The sequence below is a fragment of the Silurus meridionalis genome, chromosome 27, assembly GCF_014805685.1.
Source record: "Silurus meridionalis isolate SWU-2019-XX chromosome 27, ASM1480568v1, whole genome shotgun sequence".
NCBI lineage: Eukaryota > Metazoa > Chordata > Actinopteri > Siluriformes > Siluridae > Silurus > Silurus meridionalis.
The window spans coordinates 10094132-10117300 of record NC_060910.1 but is presented as its reverse complement, the minus strand read 5'-3'; the positions used below and the strand labels follow the sequence as shown (position 1 = coordinate 10117300).

The following is a 23169-nucleotide window of genomic DNA, read 5'->3' as shown; positions in this document are numbered from 1 at the left end:
GGTGAAGCCTACATGTGGTCGGCTTGATAAGTATTCAGTATTCACCGTTATTTTATATAACCCCTACATTTCTTCTCACTAATGCCATATAATTGGTTGTATAGAGTCCACCAGTATGGGATTAAAGCATATCTGGAAGACCCCAGATTTTGTTAGGAAACATACAGACACAAACAGCATCTGGGAAACTAATGAGGTATCAGAACTAAATTTGCAGAAAGTTTAAGCGGGGTTTGTTTATTAAAAATATATAATAATTTAAAGATCGTTTCAGAACACAATTAAATCCATTATTAAATACTATGTTTCAGGTGGAGGAGAGAGAAGACTATTTATGAGAAATCAGTTACCATGTAAGAATTAGCCAATAAAGAATCCAAGTTGCTAAGAAGAATTCTTCACATATTGCTACCGCCACCGTGTTTCACCGTGTTCTTATTGTGTTTCTGCAAAATGCAGCACCTTGTGCCAAGTCTAAGAGCTTGCATTTTGGTCTCATCAGACCAAGGAGGTTTGCTGAGTCTCCAAAATTGTATTTGTCTTTTTTTTCTCGGCCCTGTTTAATACAGCTCTGCTTCTCCCATCCGAGATGCGGACCATGCCAGAGTCTTTGCCTCTCTGACTAATGTCGTCCTTACTCAGTCTATGACTTACTCAGCCTTCTCTAGGCACAGCCTTGGTTGTACCATATTGTTTTCATGTCTTATTAATAGATTTAATGATCTTCAATATGTTTTTTTTATAGCCAGGGGTCACATAATCATATGAAGGTGGATGCAAGTGCTTATTGTAAATGTTTATTTACAGTGTAAACCTAAAACTATACAGAAAATAGAAACAAAACCACAAAATAGATCAAGATGATCAACCTAACCTGGTGCGAGAATAACAGCAACCATGAACAAAAACAGTGACAATGTGAAACACAGGATCCAGAACTTGAATAGTGACGCGAATATGGTCGATAACTTTAGAATATGACCTGGAACATAGAGTTGCACCGACTGCTGGGGATCATAGTCCACATCCTAAATTCTGTCACCAAGCCCTGATTGACACATTTCCAGATTGTATCTCAGACTTGTTTTGACATCTCCTTGGACTTTGTTATGCTGCTGATGCCCCTGTATTATTTAGCTAACATGTTAAAATTTAACCACAGCTCCTTTTTTGCATCCATACACACGTGAACACAAGCATATAATAGCTACATACCATGCATGAAAACCAAACCAAGAGAAGGACACACACACATTTGCTGGTTCATCTATGTGTCTTTGTGAGACGGTTCATAAATATAGATTGGATCCTGTAAGCCTGCTGTGATGTCAGCACTGTGGAAAATAGGCACATCATGGTCTTTTCTGAAGACACTAATTTTAATTATGGTTGTCTAATCAGTACAATTCCCCAACAAAAATTCCCCTATCTCTCACAGCTCAAAGAAGGATTGAGTGGAAGAAGTGACGATCAGCATGAGCTCTTTCAGACACTCAAGAAGAAAGGCTGTGCCTGTGCAAGGAGACAGAGTGTTCCTTATTTCGATTAAAAAGAAAAAGTTCCAATACCAGTTGTTTGCCTACAAATATCCACTGAAAGGGAAGAGAGTTTATGCAACTGGCAATAGAAATCACAAGACAGAATCCAAAGGGAGAAACAAAACATGAAACACAAGAGGATCCTTAATTGAGAGGTAATTGAGAGGCTTTGCTTTGCATATTTCCCAACATTATCCCATGTCCTGTAATTAAGCTACTATTTGATTCCTGATCTGTTATTCACAAGGTGAGACGAGTGACATACAGTACATTTGATTCATCATTTAACTTAACCTGCCAATTATGCCTGATTGTCGCTTAACTGTCAAGTGGGTGATTACCATAAAATTAGGAGGGATTTTGGCGATTAACATCCCATTACCCTTTTAACTGATTGGCAATGCAAAAGAAAATTGTTCAGATAAAGATGTAAAAAAAAAAGAAATATGAAATGTGTCCAAAATCAAAAATATTTTAGCTGTTATTTTAACAATAATTCTCAGCAATAGTATTATCAATGTCTAACAAAAAAACTAAAGATTGACAGAAAGATTGAAATAAAAAATTAACAGGAATATATTTGCTGAAAATGCTTTCTTGGTTTACACAAAATCCCTGCAAAATTTCCACTCTGGACCTCAACTTTGTGCGTGGACGTGAGATCAAGTAAGAAAAAAAAAAATTCAGTGTGTAGGCAAGAGCTTAGAAGCAATAAAATGTCACAAGGAAAGCGCCTTTTAAAGCACAAGATTGATCACCTGCTTTGCACTCGCACGCAGCATACAAGTAGTTATTGGTGCGGAGGAGTTTGCACTGGCCATAAGTGCCACAGTCGTTGATACATGGGGTCAGATAAGACCGAAGATACACTTCTGCTGTTATATTGGTGCACGCCTCAAACCTGCAACAGACAACAAAAAGAAAATCGGAACAAATTCATCGGACAGTCTGTCAGAATATAAACTCCTTCTTGGGATTGTTTTAAGCCTCTTTAATAAAATATCTATCCAGAATATTACTTGGCAACCAGGGACTCAGTAAAACTGGATGAAAAGAGGCCTATAGTTTAAAGGCAGCTATAGAGGAGAGTATGGAGGTATATTCCCCAATGTTTTCAAAGTACAAACATCTTTCAGTTGGCAATCGGAAATTGTGGTCTCAAACTTTAGATGAACGCTCCATCTCACTGGCTGATTTGCATTAGTGTTTTGAAAGAAGTTTTAGCATGGTAGCTGTCAACATAGCACTGTTTCTGAAAGGCTTTAGATAAATGTGTAGCAGCTTCACTCAATATTCATTGTCAGTCACATGGAGAAGGTATTATCTGCATTTAAATGAATGTGTCTGAGGAAAGAAAAAAGTGTGGCCTCTTGAAATGTGTTTGGATGTGGAGTTGGTCTGGAGTTGTTAAACGTACCCGTTCTCTGTGGAACGTAGAGATCGGAGGCTGAGGTACCAGGTGCCGGTCTGGGGATATGGGATCCGCAGCTTAGTAATGTTTGTAGTGGTGTTCACCGACAAGAGGAATCCGGAAACGGACTCTGTTAAGAGGAAAATCAACAGCAGAGGATAAGAAGAGATGTTATTTGTTATAGTTTTCAGACTTTTTCAAGTATTCAAATTTTGACAGGCAAATTCAACTGGTTCAACAATATTTGGTTTGTGTATTATTACATAGAGTTCTCTTCACATTATGATATAAATTAATGCAATCAAAAGAATATACATAAATATACAGAATATACATTTTGGTATACATGGGAGGTTTTTTTTCTTGCAGCCTGGGACAATCAGAATCAGATATCTATACATATAAATTCTGGCAATTAGTAAAAAGTGACACAAACAACATATAGATACAGAGCAAACATAAATAAGCAATGTGTAAATGTTTTTGCTAATGTATAACCTGACATGAGACATAGCTCAGAAAGCGCTGAACTTTTATAGACATTCCCTTTCGTCTAAAAAAATGAATGGACAAAAAAGTGAATACTTATTATCCACTTTAAGTTCAAAACAGAGGTAACAGAAAATTGAGTTTCAAAGAAACACAGTGCAAAAATCATCATTATAGGTTAGAATGGGATAGGAAAACATGATTTTTAAAACCTATTTTGAAAACCTATCATTAATCATTTGAGGCATCATTACCTATTGTCGCCATTCAACTTATTTGCTCTTGTGTCAGTTCTCTAAAGACTAAATACTAAACAAGCTGTGTGTTTAGTTCATACTACATTTAGCTATAAGATACATTTTTTACATCATTATAACTTTCATCATGGACTAGAGTTTTCCTAATTCACCAAGGATGTTTTACCAAGTACACAAGATATATATTCAAATGTTTTTAGTATTTTAAACCTATTTCATAGGCAGATTGAGTATTACTATAGGCTGACTAATAGATTACATTAATTTTGTTAGGGGTATGGACATAAACTATGTTTCCTATAAGCCACTGCACGACACTAAACTATGCTGTGTGATTCTGCACCAGATTCCCATTCACTGGTAATTAATTGGTACATGTATATAGCCTTACCTTGGCTTTTATTGACAATACAACCGTATACATTGGGTACAGTACAATGTCAAATGAATGAAGGTTCCTCCAGGACCAAGGTACTACATAAAAGAACTAATTTACACTACAAGACAAAAGTAACTATCAGACATAAGCACAGTTATGGATTAGGATTACATAAGAAGGACTACATATTTATGCTCAGGATACAATTTATTTTGTGCATGTATCTGGTGATTTCATGTTTTCTTTTGTTTTATGTTTGCAAATAAATTAATATCTGAATTTGCATCTGTCTTCTGTGACATGGCAGAATGAGAGACAGTGAATGCAGTGCAAAATGTGCAAAATGTGCAAAAAAAGATAACATTTATCATGAGTGCTAAATATCTGGCAATATGACACAGGTGCAAAACCACTTACATGAGATTTTTGGCATATGAGTGTAGTCATAAACATAAAATCGAGTTCTGAGAGGTAACCACTGTTGCCATTCACCGTATTTGGTCTTTTTGTCAGATTTTTTTTTCCTAAAAGCGCCATATTAATGGAAGTTCAATTATAATTGGCTGGTATCTGACAGTTGAATATAGAACTCAGCAGCTCAAAGAAACCAGAACTGAAATCCTGATTTCAATTCTGAGTCATCTGTGTGTTATTTATTTCCTCGTTTATTATTTATTTGCATGATTGAGGTTAACGACACAGAATGGATCACTTACCAGACTCGCACTTGACGGAGGAGTTGTCTCGAAGGGCCAGAGGCATTCCATGATGCAGGCATCCAAATACAGTAATATTTTCCCCTTTCAATGAGGTCTTTAAAAAAGAAGTAAAATAATAACAAAGACAAAAATAAAACATTTAAAAACGAGTGCATAAGACAGTACAGACATTACAAACACTGAGTCGGATTCTGGGCTTGATGCATGCATTAAGGCTAAACTGGCAAAACTTAATAAATATCCACTTTTTAAATTTATTTTATATCTTGCACAATACTAATTAAAGACAGTGTTAAGCCTGAAGCACTGCGGGATGCTAGGGGCACTTAGGGAATATGTGGCAGCATATACCCTCTGAACATCTGTAGACATCTGAAAATAGAGATGTTCATCCTTATATCTTCCTTGGCATAAAAATTATAGAAAGGGTTGTTATATGCTGTAGGGCTTTAAGCTCATTGGATGATGTAGAAAATGCTTTGATAACTAAGTTCCTTGTGTTGTTTCAGCTGCTTTATTATAGTATAAAAAAAGTTCCTTTTGCCTGATGACATGTAGAAAGTCAGTCGTTGTTTGCTGGGATACATCAAGAGCCAGGTTTTGGTTCATACAAATGTGAAGCTAAACATTTTGTTGTTTTGGTGTTACATTTAAAAAAAATAAGACTGCTTTTTAGATGACTCAACCTCACAGTGCTAAACAGTCCTTCTTTTGTCATTTATCACAGCGTTACTATTGTGAAACGTCATTTAAAAGGACCTAAACTACAGCTTGTTTAAAGGAAAAAAGCTCTATTACACCCCAAACATTAAGTATACTACATACCTACTACTAACTATTCCTCTGACTCATGAAGTAAACCTTTGCTGCCTCTTTTCAAACTGCTACAGTTTCACACACTTGGAAAAATTTGAAGCATGCATGATCTCACAGACGCATGTGTTTGGTAAGTGACAGGGACGAGAGTATGCTTTACATATTGTATAGTTCTATACTGAGAGAATAGTATTAGTATATATTGACTGGAGAGAATAAGTAAACCAGCCCTCCTGACCCTGGTTTTACTTGCTTGACTCCTGAAAATAGATGACTGTGGTATCATCATGACTCAACATGGGTACTGTATCTCTAATCATAGAGTGAAAACTTCAGTGGCAACACTCAGGACCCTCAAAAGGCTAAATCTTAAACAGTTTTAAAACAGTTTTTTAAACAGTTTTTATATATATATAAAACCACTGAAGTTTTTTCAAAGTCACTAAGGCTGTTTTTATACAGTAAGTATTGTATGTAAGTTATATATAGTCAAAAAGTTTTTCAGTCATTTAAACTATTCGATAGTTGAATTTAGTAATACTGCAGATAAAGTAATGATCATTTGGCCATATGCACTTTAAACAGTAACAACAAGAATTTCCATCAAGTTTATATTGACCCTGCTATGATTAATTGCTGTTTTATTTGTTTTATATTATGACATTACAGCCTGGCGGAGACTAATATAATGGCACCCATTTTTATAAAAAATATACGGAAAATCAATATGGATTTATCATTGAAAAAATCAATGTCATTAAAAAAACCTGATTTTACTTTTGCTTTACCTTGATCTTGCTCACGCAGTGTTTTCCTGCTCATAAAAAATCTTATGTCTACTCTATCAACCGTCTTTTTTCACAAGACCTTGGATGGCTACAACAGAGTGAACGTTGTGACATAATGTTGGTCATTACACAGTGTGTGATTGATAAGTAAAAATATAGTCGGTCAGTATATTTTGTGCTATAATCAATCAGTCAGTTATGTAGCTTCTGTTTCAGAAAGTGTGCATATAATATGCAGAATGAAAGCGAATTGCAATATGTTTGACTGTTGTCCACTGACTACATCCCCACATGCCAATCATCTGCCATTCTGTTCGTTCTGTAACCATATGTGGATCTTATAAAGCAGTAAAATCTCAAACAGAAATGTCCACAGAGCTGCTGTCATTGTATTCATCACAACATTCATAACAGCTTGCCATTTACCACGTTCTCCGTTGATACTCTGCCAAGCACCTGTGTTGATTTGGCCACAGACCAGAGTCTAATCTAGGAAGTACTCTTTCAAAAAATGACTGATGGCTAGCATGCCTGAGCTTAGGGTACTTTTTGGCTGTCATTCAAATATGCCCTCATAATTAACAAGCAACATGAAGCGTTTGCTCCAACTCTGGAGTTGGAAAGACCACAGGATAATGTCCAAATCAGCCACCAAGTGGGAAAACCACAATTACAACAACATGGCTCACAAGAGGTCCTGCAAACCGCCAAAGCTTAACACAGGTAGGAACAGTGATTAATGTCCTCGACTTCTTAATATTACTTGTGTATTTAAGCCACATAACAAACACTGGCTGGCTTTGCTGTGTAAAAGCTCATCTGTAGATAGCTATACTGTTGTGAATTAAAACTATAGACTACTGAAATAATAAAGCTAGCATTCGGTTTTGTTTTAATTAGTAAGGCATGTGCTTTTGGTATTGGTTTCAGTCATGTCTCTGCCCATCTCCTTTCATTGGTTTAATTACCATATGTGTGCACCTGTTCTCAGTCTTAGTTCCTAATTAATGTATTTATACTCTCATGTTCCTGTGTCTAGTGGAAAGTCTTGTTCTTTTTGTAAATTAATTATTTTCTTTCATTATTTTGGCCTCATTGTTTTGCTGTTGAATCTCACTTAGTTTAATGCTGGCTTCTGGTATATACTATGTTAATGGTTCTTGGATAACCCTCAGTAAAATCATGCTGCGTTTTCACATCCTGCCTCAGAACACAGATTGCAGAATCTCTCACTCATGTCATTTTAGGTTCAGTTAGTATTGCTACACTAATTCATACCTGGGATAGGCTCCATATTTACTGTAAACATGTCCTTGATAGAGTGGTTACAGAAGATGAATGAGTGAATAATTATCAGCTTCAATAAAAGACAGCTGTTATTTCAATGTTTGTTTGTTTGTTTGTTTGTTTGTTTGTTATTAGTGTTTTTTTCATGACAGCAGATGAAATCACAGACAAAGTTAGATCAATAAAACATAAAAGCCTGTGCTTTATATTTGATATTCTCGCCTGTGAGAGTTTGTATTAAACAGGTGATGGATGAGATCCCATCATTTCTAAATAGACTAAGGAAAAAGGGTGACTAGCCCTAAAATGTAATCGTGTTATCTCTATAACTCTTTCTGTCATGCTTCCAATCATTTAGCTGTGAATTACTGAACTGAATATAATTAATGACAAAGGTGACAAAGGTCCTTCATAGCTCATGAGTGGCTGGTGGTGACAGTGATGCCCCATCCATTTATCATTTGATATGGTGAGATCCAGATTCATTAGGCTCTGGACATTTACACTACCCTTATGGTGCACACTCTACTTCTTAAGTCAGAAAAACACTACTTAGATTAAATCTCAAACTACCATAATGAATGGAAGAGATGTTGGCCTTGTGATTATTATTCCTTATATTTTTCATACCAGAATCTTCACTTTAGTGGAAGGAGAGTACATATGGTCTGTACAGTTAAATGAAAAACTTTTACTAAATTTGATCTCTAAACAATTCTGAAATTGTCATATACAAAACAAGAAATCAGTCATTAATGCACCATGGCCTATAATGTGTTACTTTAAATACCAACCAGGCATAACATTATGACATTATAACATTATGACTGGTGAGTGAATAACACTAATTATATTTTCATCATGGCAGCTGTTAGTACGTGGGAAGTAAGTAAGATATATTAGGCAGCAAGTAGAAGCAGGAAAAATGTTCAAGCATAAGGATTTGATCGAGTTTGTGTTTTACATATTGAAAATGTATTTTAGTGCATTTCTTTTACCAAATAAATATTTAATAAAAATACAGGATGGAGTAAATGCGAATAGAATAGATGTTTACTAAACCTGTCATTTCGGCAGTTTTTTGTGCACAAAAATGTATATGACTGAAAAACAGGTACTGAATTTACAAGATACTGTAAACAATATGTATACATGTGTACCCTTCAGTTGAATACAAAACAGTATTACCATGCAGTAGTGTAAAGAATATGGACAAGTTAATCAAAAAGCTTTATTTCAACAAATCTCACCAGTGTCAACTGTACATGCAATTATGTCAAGGTTCTTTTTTTTGTTTGCTTATAGTAGTTTTGTTTTTTTGTTTTTTATTGAAGGAGTCTCTGGGAGATCTTAACTCGCTGCAGATATCAATAATAAATAACACAGACACAAAGCTAATTTACATATTGTTTCCAACCCCTGCTTTGCACTTGACATAATTCATGCAATTATTGTAAATCAGCAGCAGCATACCCACTTTTTGGTGCGTGCAATTTATCTCATGCACCCGCAAATTAATGTGTGTTATTTGAGATCTTAGTAAATCAGGGCCTTCAATACTAAGCGTTAATCACTATTCATTGTAAGAGTGCTCTGTTTTTCTTCCATGTTGAGAAAACTGAGTCTGACTCATGCCAGCCCTTCTGTCCCAAATGTCCTAGTCGGAGCTCAGTTCTTAATCTCAATCCAAATCATGAAGGACATAATTATCATGAGCGCACTGGGTCCTGCAGCAGTAACCTAACACCTCATGCAGCCCTGACAAGGCTTAGACTGTTAGATTTGGCATCAAACTGTCCACAAGAGCCACTCAAAGCACTCGAGAGGAACATTTCCATTCGCTTCCCACACATACAGGCATGTCGACTTATCTTCACAGAGAACTGTCTCTCTCGTGTTTTGTCTCTCTCAGCCATGCACTCAAAGCCAAGGGCCTTTTTTTGCTTTTGCTTCAGCTCATTAGCCCATCTTCACCCTAGTGGCATTCTGTCTAGCACGAACGGCTGTCTGAGGACAAATCTCATGCCTAGTGGGAAAATATATGTTTGTGTATGTGTGGGATTTCTAATATTTATAATAGCAGATAAAATAGTCAAGCCAGGGTTAAATACTCTTTTTATATTTTACATTATGAAATCAAAATTAAATCCATGTTGCGCAGTAGTCCATGTTGTTCAGTATAGAGATCAGTGTGAGCGCCAGACATGGGCGGTTTCGGGTTAACACAGATCTAAAAATGATTTACTATTATACCATTGATATATCACTGATAAATGAGTGAATCATTTGCATTAAATGGCTTATAATGAAATATCGATATCCATTTATCATAAATATTGCTGTCAGTGATGACCACCAATTACATCAAGCTCAAAATATTTTGCATTAGGAACAAAATGTGAAAGTAACAATGGTTTTCTCTATGTGTATTTTCTCTTTCAAAATTTCAACCCAGATTTCTTTTTGGATTTGACTGTTTCTCATTGCTCCAGTTCAAAACTGCAGATTCGAAGGGGGCTGTGTTTTATAAAAATCCCACCTGCACAGCTATAATTTGTATTTGTGTTTAAAAAAATAGTCTTTCTTTGTCTTGTGAAGTTCATATATGACTTTTTGGTTGTTGTGTCACAATTATAATAATAATAATAATAGTGGAACTCTTTAAATATTTGTCTATACACCTGTATAATGTGAATAATGTAATGTAACATCTCAAAATGATAATAGCTTTGGTAAAATAGATAAATAGTTTAATATAAGCAACAGATTTGTTTTGCAGTATAATGCAAAAAAATATGAGAGATTATACACTGCAAAAAAAAAATGCTATAAAGTAATACAGTAATAAATATCACCATCGCTTACAAGATGGCATTGTAATTGATGTTGTATACAAAAATTTGATCATGTTGTTTGGGATCTTGACATTTCTTTGTCTTCTTAAGTCATTTTCTAAGAGGATGCAGCACAAGTAAACACATTAAACTGCAAAGCCAAGTAGTGTTACAATTAATTAATTTTAAATATTAGTTGTGTATTACTATTTAGCCTGGCTAGGTTTAATATAGTGTAAGATTATAAGCTCAGATTTTCTCATCGTCAGCCGATTTCACTCTGACCCTCATATGGCGCCATATATCACAGATCCTCGCAGGCTGCATTACCCATTTACTGTTGAACATTGAATAATCTCCATGTAATTATGATAATGGGGTCTCTCTGCAGGAAACTCAGCAGGCAAGGAGACCATCAGTGTTATGAGGAGTAGACCAATACATTATGAGCTGTTTTTGTCCACACTAAATGCCCATGACATTATTGATCATCATAAAAAAAAAAAAAAAAAAGTTTAGTACTCAGAACTGTAGCATTGAGAAAATATGCTAGGTTTAAATGAATAGCTAGGAAATTGGCTCTCAAGTGGCTGGTCCAATTTCCAGACATTTTACTTCTTGTACTTTTTTCCCTACTTTTGTTGCTTGACTGCTCTAATGTTTTACATCAGCCACCTCAGAAAATCCTAAAGTATCTCCTCACACATAATTTACCAGAAATTGCATAGGTGTCATCCCAGTAGACTGCTGAATCCACAAAGGAGTACAACTCTAGCCTGTGTTCACACTTTATCCCCTACAGTTTAACACTTATTACAATTTCGGTGTACACTAAAAAGTGAATAGAGCTTCTCATTGATCTTTGCAATGCCAAGTTGCAATGACCACCCTTTTACAGAATCACATCCTGTGACCACGAATCTTATGAGAGAGACTTCTCTTCTTTAGACATTGTGAGGGGTCTTGTTTCAGTATTGATTACCGTAATTTCCGGATTATAAAGCGAACCGTTGTATAAGCCGTTTCTTTGACTAACCCATAACGCTGTTGCCAAGTAAAATAAAAAAGCATGAGTTTTGGAAACCTGTCTGTGCTTATATGATTTTATTTGCAACTGGAGTTAGCAAGCTCTCCCTTCACCCAGACTCAATGCGCTACAACGGCTTGTATCTAAACAGTAGCTTACCAAGAATGTCATTGTTCACTGTCTTCCTCCTTCCTTTCACAACTACTGTATTTCTCTCGGGAGTTTATCTTTTGGCATCGTCGTGCGTTTAATAAGCAACACTGGTGAAAGCTTTTCTCCCGATGCCGTGCAGCTCAAAACACAGGTAAGGTACGTTTTTCGTTTCCGTTCGGAAATTTTATTGGTCTAATGTTATGTCGCTCAGTTTTTGGGCTTGAAGTTTGTGAAACAGGGAAAAACCCAGGAAAAATCCATAAATTAGCCGCTTCACTGTTTAAGCCGCGGGGTTCAAAACGTGGGAAAAAAGTAGCGGCTTATAGTCCGAAAAATACGGTAATCTGTATTCCGAATGAATGTGTTGAAATTTCTGGCAACTCGGTTGTTTATTAGCTCGCAGTGTTTTTTAAGGGACAGTTAATTGCATTACAAAAACACCCTTTTCCTTTTGATGTGAATGTTTTGTCCAGTCGAGCAATTAAAAGCCAAGCAAAGATCTGCAACAGTATGCAATTCTAGATCAACCATGCAGCATTTAATTGTTGTGTCAGCATCAGTGCTGTTGAATTCTCAAATCTGTTAGTAGAAATTCAAGTGTTTTTCCAAGATTCATTTTTATTTGTCACAAGCATAGTTATATGCAGATTACAGCTTGCAGTGAAATGTAAACCTGATCGGCCACTCAGAAATTTGTGCATTGATCACTTTTCTATAAAATTAGTACCAGGTATTTATATTAATGCATTTTTACATAGAGACCTGATCTATGCAAAAAAAAAAAAATTTAATTAAATATTCAGGTCAAACTCTTGTTTTCCAAAATGCACCACAGCCAATAAACATGGCCCCAGACCAAATAAACACTCACAAACACGTGGTGAAAATATACTTTTTTGTGCATCTGAATATTGCCGAGCCTTTAATTTCTGTGATTGTTGTTCAACTTACATCCGCTTTGTGATTCTGATCTAACGTTTTATTTTCTTTTGTTGGTTTTCTGGCTTTAATCAAATCCACTCAAACTGCATCCCTTTTCACCTCCTTTCTTACATGAACAAATAAAAATGTATAAACTTGTGACTGATTTCAACAAATCTTACCTTCCTGAACACATGATTATATAAATCTATATGTAATGAATAATTGGACTTTCTTTTTAAACTTATAGAGCGACGCCACATGTGTCAAGCTTTTCATGAAGAGACTCATGCTCATTCTTTTCTCTCTAAACACATTCAGGTATGCAAGTCAAGGTAAAACACAGCAGCACAGTATCGTAGCATGGTGTTTTTAAATCCCAGAAAGTCTCAGCATTTTTTATAGCTTAAACAATTTATAAAATACCTTTGTAAATCAATTAACACATGACTGAGTGTTTTATGAGCCTGGTGAATCTATTCATATGTCATAAGCACAAATATGCTGTACTTAATGTGTAAAAAAAGTTATATTATTAACTACATCCCAATCTTATCAAAATTGTGTAGTGGTAGAGATAGATATGGGTAAATTACTGTGGTTAATTAATCAGAAATTTATTAATCGAAAGGATTTAAGTATAGGTTTATTGCAATACATGCCTGTGATATAACATTAATATTATATAGAGATATAAAAGGTGCTGAATAAAAGTTGCATGCTTTTTTTTTTTTTCCTGTGAGAATGGGTTGTAAAATGTATAGCATGCTGGCATATTGCTGTTGAAATTAAATACTGACTGGTCATGCTGTTATAGAGATATAATCAACTTCAGGGTGTTACTGGCATGATTAATTATGTTTTATTCCTTAACTATAGTACCATGGCCTGGTCAAACTACCACTCTTTCTGAGTACACATAGAAGCTAAAGTATTTACTCCCGTAAGAATTTGCTGTAAAACACCATGTGTTCAGGTCAAACAGTTGTAAATTAATCCAATAAATTAATGCTGCAGAGCCTCTATTTTAAAGGGTGCAATGATTTTTTTATAAAAATAATTTTTTTTTATAAAATTTTTTACCAAGGCTTCTTGTTTTTTTTTTTTTACTTCTTTGAAGCTTCAACTGTGGCTACAAATAGTACATTTCTGTTTTCCAAAAGTTCAGCTATATTTGAGAGCAGCATTTCCAGTTCCATAATTTGGAATAATGGATAATTCCATATCCATAACGGTAACCACCTTGGTTGCGAAAGACAGTTAATGTCCTGCATTCATTCTCCCTTTTCCAATGCAATTACCAATGCACCAAATGTGCTCCCAGTCTAACCACATTCTTTAATGCTGCTTAGATAACACTCAAATAACTGAATTGTCAGTAAACAAAGTTTAATCAAGAGGAGGACCAACAGTGTGGTAAAGTGCTGTGATCTTCATAGAGCCTAGGGGCAAGGATGGTTTCTTGGTGGCTCTTCATGGTCTGCTGTTTATACAGGTCTATTGGAATTCCCAGTCAGGAAGTGGTACAGGTCATGGGTTCAAATCCCAGGACCACCAAGCTGGCTCTGTTGGTCCCTTAACCCTCAACTGCTGTATAACTGTATCATAGAACTGTAGTGTTGAATGGCATAAATGTAAATGTAAATGAAGTGGCTGGAGCGATTTTCGAACAGAACCTCAATATGTATTTCAGACATGTGACATAAGTAGCCCCTGTGTCGACAAACAACACAAGATGTCTGGACTAATGTGTGATTTTTGGCAGCAATTTAAATGCATACGGCCAAACCACATTAATTAGATTTGATCAAAGACACTGTACTATGATGTATACACTATCAAAATAATCCCTTTTATTGGTAACATTCAAAGATTTTTAAATAAATGTGGATCCGTCTACTTTTGTTTATCCATTATCAAAAATGTCTTAATGGTGTTGCTTCAAATGTTTCCTTAGATCTGTGTTCTAATGGGCTTCTTTCCTGTCACATTTTATTCGCCTGCTGTTTTCAGTAGAAAATGCTTTTTAGAAAAAAACAATTGATGCACAGCCTACCAGACAGTTGTTCTGCCCAGATCTGCAGGCAGTTGAGCCAGAAAGCTCATCTCTACCCATAATAGAAAAGTGTAATGAGGTTGGTACTTTTTTTACGACAGACCAGCTGTGCCTACACACAAAGTGAGAGTCGGCATTGACCAACGCAGTCATCATGCCACCATTAACCTTGACTAAGCTGAAAACATTTAATTCAATATTTTGTTCATGGCACTGGTCAGATATGTTAGCATGCTAGTTCTAGCCCTCACGCTGCACATCAAGTATGGATAATGCCTTTAAAACCTGCCTGTTCCATCCTTTTTATACACCTTCCTGATCACAAGCCCTGACTCTGGAAAAGCCAATAGCCCAAGGTCGGAAGTACAAATGGGTCCCATTAAGTTGCTTGCTCATAAACCTGTACAACTACATCCATCACTTCACCGTCCTTGCAAGATAATTCCTGGTCGACAGCATATGGCAGCAGGCGGAAATCATTTACTTTACAGCACCCACTCAAGAGGCTAGTCTTTACTTTAAATTTAAAATAGGCCTTTTTATAATGCCCGTTTCTACCATTAAAAGACAAAGTGAAAAGCTAATCTACACCTAGCTTCTAAAGTGCTGATGGAAAATGACTTTGTAGCTCGCTGACACGGATCGTTTCACCTCCACTGACTTGACCAGAATTACACAAGACCATTTCTAATTACACCCTTTTTCAGCTGAACATGTTTGACTACAACAGTGGAAAATCGGATTCAGGATAATGTGTTGCAAATATGACAGCCTTTTTTACTCCGAATGACTGTGCTTTTGAACAACGCTGAAATGTTTCATTCAAAGATTGCACAGTCTCCGAGCATGTATTGTTTTTTAAATATTTGGCTTGTCTTACTGTTGCTTGCTTTCTAATTGGAAATATGTGGCATAAGCCTAAATTATTCCTGAATAGAAAAAAAATAATCTATTAGAGCATGATATACAAAGATGTTTAGAAATCTTTATACTTCCTAAGAAATGTTTAGACATTTAGACTCCTTTTGAAATATACTCTTAGAATGTTATGTTCTGTTTCTCAAAAGGGTTTTTATGAATAATTATTCACTAGCTGCATTGTGTCTTCACATTTTCCTTGCCAATAGTACCACATAAAATAACCATTAATGCCTGTTAATGGCATCGCCAGAAGAAAAAATGTAAAAACAGGTATAATGTGTGGCTGAATATGCACAACCAAGTTAATAGATCCTTCTCTTTAATGCCATGTGACCTTCTGAAGCTTTCTTTTGACGTGTATAATTTATATAATGTGAAACTATGATACATAGGGAAGGTGCAAGCTTCAGCAGTGGAATCAGATAGTGACATTTGCTGGAACATACTTACACTATGTTACACAATTCCAGCAATGGGAACTCCTAGGCACTTACTTGGTTGCTAACATTTGTTATTAATTAGACTAAGGTGCTGCAGAAGTCCTCATCCACCCACATCGAGTATATTGTTGAAAATCTCAATGGACCTAACCCTGGCCTTTGATATTCTACACATGTTCTTTCAGATCTGTTCTCTCAGTTGCAAGGGAAATAAGAAGAACTGAATTATTGAAGCTTTAATATTTTAGCCTCATGAGACATCTCAGAGAACATTGGAGTGCCAGTGACACTTACACCATGTGAAAAAGGGCATGTACCTTAATTTTTTCTAAGTCAGAAAAGTAAAAATTTTTTTGGAGGGCAGAAAAGCACAACTGACAAAAATGCAAGTATGCACAATGAATATATTTTTTTAAATTTAGCCAGGAAGCAGAGACTTGAAAGAAAAAGTCATTCCATCACAATGACAGTTATTACATTTTATACCAGAGCGCTGTTGAACTGTTTGCTCTGTTTGGTCAGACAGCACTGACAGGAGTGCTGGCTATAATTCAAATGAAGGCTTTATATTAATGTGCTTGCGGTAATGCATTATTGTTTCTACAGTCACAGCTCATTCACATAGACGTGGATAGCGGCTGAACCACATAATCTAAGGCTAATATTAAATGGATTAAAAAGGTGTTTGTATTTTACAATGAAAAGTGAGGTTTTTTAGTAGAAGACATTTATCATTAGTGTCAGTGCTTTGTAACATGCAGTAATTGTTCTGCTACAGGAACATTTTTAGGGACAGAGGGATTTTCTTTTCTTTGTACAATGACACTTTCTTTTTTAAACCTTTTTTTTTTAAAGAAAATGAAAAAAATGAGACGGGTGAGGGAACAGTTTTCAGCTATAATAAGGATATTCTCTTGATTTTACATTTAATGCAACTATAAGTGTTTAAAAAACATAACATGTCATGTTGTAATAATAAAAAAAAAGTTAAATAAAAAATGTAAATGCCAAATTATTGTCATCTGAATAAAAAATATCTGGGTGTGTTGTTACAGGAAAAGAAAATCAGCTCTGAGGTGGTGATATCATCTATGCATTTACAGGAGCACCTACCCCAAGTTGATGTTGGTATTTATAATACCCTGAGAGATGAAGAAGCCTTGCAGTATATTAGCTACTGTATGTTACAGGTGCATTTTAATGAGGAGACATAATAAAAATAATGCAAAAAAACTGCCACCCAAAGTAGTAGTTTCAATTACCAAATCTAAAGTTGACAGTTTACCATTCAGCTCTTCAACTAAACATCACGTGAAGCAACTCTAAAAGTAAAAACTTATATATTTTAGAAATCTTTACTTACCACATTAAGTTTGAGCTCCATATTGAGAACCCCTCCACTGTCCAGCACTGGCATCAGATTAATGGCAAACACTGCTGCACGGTCTGGAGGAATGGAGATGTTGGGCCCAAAGAAGATATAGAAGTGCACAGAGAAGGTATCCAACTCATTGCGTAATGTAGGACGGATTGGCCAGCACTTATTGGTGTCAGAGATGGGAGCCAAGTAGATGATGCTGTTCTCAGCCTTTAGCAGTGGACTCTGCTCCGAGCCGTTCCGTGCCAGGTTGGGCAAGCTGGCAGCCGGCAGGGTTTCCGACAGAGAAAAGCCCATCGCTGTGCCGAATGACTGAGGCATATTCATGGCAGACGAGCCTTTAGTGATGCTTGGCTTGGAGCAGTCTAAAGGGAGAGGGTCAGAGCAAGGTTTCAGGTTGAAATTCATAAGGTGTGTGCAGATTGCACATGAGAATGATAAGGGATGACAAAGAAGCTAAGTAAATGTGAAATGAAGATGTTGCACTCCCTAAGGAAAATGTGACAGGGTGATCTAAGCACACAGGTCAGAGAAGGGATAAAAGTATCCGCCTGTCAATCTACCACATCCGTGAGCTATATCTCTGAGCTCAGACACTGTAGGAATATCTTTCCATTCTAGTTTTATCCAGAGATTCACCTGCAACCTTCCTTTTTTAATGCAAAAAGTTTTAGGCTGGCATGGGTGGGTGTATTGTGTACTGGGAACATTTGACTGCCCCAAGGGCAATAGGGTTTCCAACAATAGAGAATTCAAAGCATATACAAGCAGGCTGAGAACCGTTCGTGAGTGAAGATTTTAAGTACTTGGCTCACACTAATAAACACTGATAACATATTGGCGTCTTTTCAGTCCTAAATCACTAATCATTAATTTTGTAAAACATAAAAGGGAAATGCAACAAAACAAAAAATTTCAGATTATCACCTATCAAACCTAATCAAATCAGTGGCACTTTTGCTTGCACAAAACTACACAATTAAAAAATAAAATGATATATATATATATATATATATATATATATATATATATATATATATATATATATATATATATATATATATGATAATACAAAATATTTGGCACAGGAGCATAAAATAATCCCAAAACAACTACACATATTCACATATTAATTCTAGACACATTTTCACTTAAATATAGGGCATAGAAATGGTATTTCAATTAGAAAATACTTAAGTAATTGTGTTTTCCATATCCTGGGAAGGATCTGGCTTTTAACATAATTTCGGTTTATTATAAAGTAAAATACAAGTGAATGCTTTGAATAACAATGCAAAACTGACAGTTTTATACGCATGAATGGAGGACCAATAGTAACCCTTATAACCAGGGGCATGAAGGCTATAAAAATCAGTGAGAGAAACAGAGGACCTGTCATATCTGAAATAAACCTTCATTATTATGTTAATTATCTTTCATTTAGCCAGTGCCTCTGATCAAATCAAGCCATTCTTCCACTCCTCCAAGATTATTGCCAAGCCATTGGAAAATGATAATAGGCTAAGTCATGCGATTAGAGATTTTTGTGTAGAGCTGGAAAACCAGAAGCATCAACAAGCTGCCGCTTTTTGCATCTGAACCAACTGGACACCGATTTCAGCACATGTGAGTCCACAGGTTATTATCCATTTTTATGTTAGCATCATTTTTTTGCTTGATAAACATTTGGTAAAATCTGTAGTCAGGAAAACCGGTGTGTCATTACATTCGACAGCTAAGCCACTGATACCACAGGAGCTCTATTTGAGAGCTCTATTTTTTGTAGAAAACTTTCTTTGTTTTTGTAAAGTCAAGAGAAGACGCTTCGTGCAGATCTTCAAGGCGCTGCCTTAATCATAACCCTCTGAAAGCCAAGCTCAATTTTTATATTCCCTCTGGATCTTTGCCTTTGAACAATGAGAATATATTGCTGTACCAGTGGGAGTGCTCGCTGACATTTTCAGCTCTACCAACAACTCGAAAGTTTCGATGTGGACACAATGGCAAGACAAACAAGCACAAGATTACCACAAAACAGTTCAGGATATGGGCTATTATATTTTATTTTCCATGAGCTGCTTCTCTGAGAGCCCATTAAACTCCTATTCCTCCAGCTTGCTCACAATGTGCCATTGCCATCCACCTCTGTTCTAAAGATATTACAGGGTAATAGTTGTTCAACATTTGACTGGAATTCACCACAAATAACCAATAAATATTTGCAGCCAAAAAAAGAAAAAATCACATAACCACAGTGAGCCCAAACATTCACTTTCTTGAAAAAATCTAGCACTATGTCATAGTTTAAAATAGCTTTATGCCTTCTGAAATGTTCTGGCAAAACTATCATCTGTGGATGTTAATATATGCAACACTGTCCTGCTAGATCAACGTGTACGTTATTGCTTCAGGCTCATGACTAATACAACATGATTTTAACAATGCACTGCTGTAGGATTTGCTAAACACAAAAGTGAGAGACATATAAGTAATATAAGAAAGTATAAAGGTAATATTTTTAAATAGATAAAATGTAATCAAAGTGAATATAAGGAAAATGATAAGTATAAAGATACAAGTATTTTAGATCTTAATTTCTCTGTTTCCATGTATTAAAGACCTGACAGGTAAGACACTTTTCTTTACTAGTTCTTATGAAATGATGTTTCTGGACATCACATCAGCGCTGTGTGACTGTAAAGGCTCACGCTACTGTAAGAAACAGAGTACAAACTACTACAACTTTTTCTTTCAATACACACATTGTATGAATGCCATTACTGAAAGGTCAACTGATAAAAGATTAGATGAGCAGAATTTACTGAAATAGACTTATGCTTGTAACCAGTGTAGACAATCACATTTTCACTGTATACACAAAATATACACCTTACAACTGTGCATTTTATAATTATGCTCCTATCAAAATGGAATTATATTAAGCTTTTAAAATCACTATTCAGTAAAAAAATAAATAAAAAAGTCAGTAGATAAAGAGATTTATTATGATATAGTTCATTTTGATTTCTGTAAATGTTTAAAACTTGTGGGTAATCTTGCAGGCATATTTATAGGAAGAAAAGACATTGTTGTTTCATTCAGTGTTGTTCCCTTTAAACAGTTTTTGAGGTTCAGAACGTAGACGTGTTGAATTCTACATCAAGCATTTGAGTCATTATTGTTGTTTTACTTTTGCATACAAGAAGGCTATATGAGTAAATTTGCTTGTTTCTAGTTTTCCCCTAGACTTCACTTCATCAAAAGTAGAACAGCAAATGGTAGCACAGGAGCTCTCAGGAGTGCACTTGTTTCATTCTTGCTAATTTTCGGACCAATGATTTGTTGTTAAGACCATTAAAAGCTTAATATTTTGCATTTCAGGGCATGCCCCAGAAGTGTAGCTCATCGGATCAGCCATCATAGCACCCACAATTAATAACACTACCGTGTTATTACTCCCCTGCTCCATTGATGACTTCCTCTCTCCTCTAAAACCCGAGTGGATGTTATCTTTTGCCAGGTAATGAGAGGACAGCGGAAGATGATCTAGATTTTAAAGCAGTGTGTGAAAAGAGTGGATAATGTCAGTGAGATTAACTGGGCAATAAATTGTCTAAGCGAGTATGGGCAGGTGCGTAGCTGTAAAACCATTCCCAGTAATTGTCTTGTAGCAGGTGGGGGGTGTGGTTTAACATGGGACTGAGGTGCAAGAAATGTGTTTTGGGGGTGAGTTAGTGGGGGGTAATGACTAACGTGTCACACCTGAGCAGGGTTATCCAACATACATTTATGTGATCACTTATTTGTCCCCTCTCTTTCAAGATTAGTAATGAAACAACTCTTATGAACTATTAATAATCAATGTGTGAATCCAATTAAAGGGTATAAAACCTATTAAATATTACATTTAACTTTAGCTGGGGTATAAACTATTACAAATGCTTTCTTGAGTTTTTTTGTGCTGAAAACAGATGAAACAGTCGTCCTGAGAATCAATCATTTTATCATTTTTCAATCATTTAGATGTCAGAAAATGTCAGCCTTCCTTGTACTTTTGATTGCTGAGATGCACCAGGAGGGTTACATAAAAAAAAAATACCAGGAGCTAGCTGGGAAACAACAAACCTGATATTTCAAGTTTGACCATAAGGAGCATGATTTATTTTGTCGCATCATGGCTCATTTCAAGGCTAATATCTCTGTAGAACTACCAGCTCCTACCAAAGCATTTCCATTTCTGTTACTGTAGTAGTTAAACGTGGTATATCACATTAATGGTTTTCTGTGAAATCACAAAAATTCTAAAATGACATTAAAATACAGTTATACAAAGTAAAACAGTATTTCAAATCTCTCATGCTTTTATTTCACCATACCCATCAAGGCTGCAAAATTAGTTTCAAGGTGCTAAACAACCAAAAAACCTGGTTGTCCAAAGATCTGAGATTTTTGAGATTTTCTTTTATTCATTCGTTTTCAGTGTTCAAAATGAGTTTACTTCAAAATGAGCATTTTCATAACAGTCACGTGGAAGTTTTCAAACATTTGTGTCATAAATATATTATTACCCTGCCATTGATTATATAATAAAGCTAAAGGTTATAATAAAGAAAGAAAAGAAATCTGACCATACTTATGGTCAAAAATTGAACAGCTCAGTGTGTTTAAATCATAAAGAAAACTGTAAGAAAGAACCTTCACAATCCCAGGACCCTAAAGTTTTACAGATAGTAATAGATCAAGTGCAAGCTAGGGATGAGAGTAAGCTAAAATTTTTAGAAAACTCCACTGTGGGTCTAAGAGAAGATGAATGAGTGGAGTAAACAGCTGAGGAGTGGGCGGCTGATACATATTTGTGGAGTAACTTCCACCCTCAGCCTTCCGCCTACGCCAAATCGCACCCCTAAGTAAAGAGAGACTGTCGGATCTTTGTGTATCCCCAATTAACACATTTTCTTTACAATGGAATTTTTCTCTCCTTGCGCGTTCCTCAGCAATCTCGCAGCTGCAGTGCTAGCAGGAGAGCACCCGTATAGGAAAAGAAGAGGCGGTATGTGATCATTTGTATGTAGAACCAGGGGCTGTGTTGGCCCTTGACTGAGCTCGACTTCAGCAGAGGTCAAGCAAAATATCACACAGTGCCGCTCCTGCTGTATTGCTATGGTAACTGAGCCTGCTAAGAGAGGCAAGGTGCAAGAAAAAGAGCACATTAGACAAGGCTACTCCAGCATCCTCGACCACTTCCCTGCAGGCTTCTAACAATGTATTGGTGAATGCTCCTCTGTGAGTGCTATCAATTTCAAAAGCTCCAGTTCAATAAAAGAGCTACTTGATGCTTAAGTTGGTACCTGAATCATTTTCCTGGTATAGGTAAAAGCATTTTCAATAGGCATACATTCCAGAGGGCTTTCTCATATCTCTCACATTCTACATTTTGATGGACAGGAAATCACCTGACAGTTGATGAAGGTTTGATAGTACGTGTCATCTTTTGCTCATTTTAAAGCCAAGATTTCAAAAGATCCGCATGACGGCTAGACTGTGAAATGATGACACCCAATAGCTTGACAGTTTCTACTTAAACAGCATGTCTATATGAAAATATGTATGAGATGTCAGTTTTAGAGAATATTCAAGGCATTAACTCATTCCTCATGTGATGCTTATTATTATTATTATTATTATTATTATTATTATTATTATTATTATTATTATGCACATTGTTGTAATATCTTTTAGAAAAAGACCTAATGGC

The 23169-nt window shown here is 35.8% G+C and overlaps 1 protein-coding gene across 1 annotated transcript in view; it reads right to left on the bottom strand.

Annotated features, from left to right (window-relative positions):
* tmem8b (transmembrane protein 8B) overlaps nt 1–23169 on the bottom strand; it is a 129831-nt gene that overhangs the window by 13773 nt on the left and 92889 nt on the right. The window contains exons 6-9 of the mRNA XM_046841153.1: nt 17400–17779; nt 4791–4887; nt 2956–3079; nt 2297–2439 (exon numbers count right to left, since the gene is read on the bottom strand). Of these exons, the coding sequence (XP_046697109.1) occupies nt 2297–2439; nt 2956–3079; nt 4791–4887; nt 17400–17779 (744 nt within the window). The remainder of the gene's footprint in view (nt 1–2296; nt 2440–2955; nt 3080–4790; nt 4888–17399; nt 17780–23169) is intronic.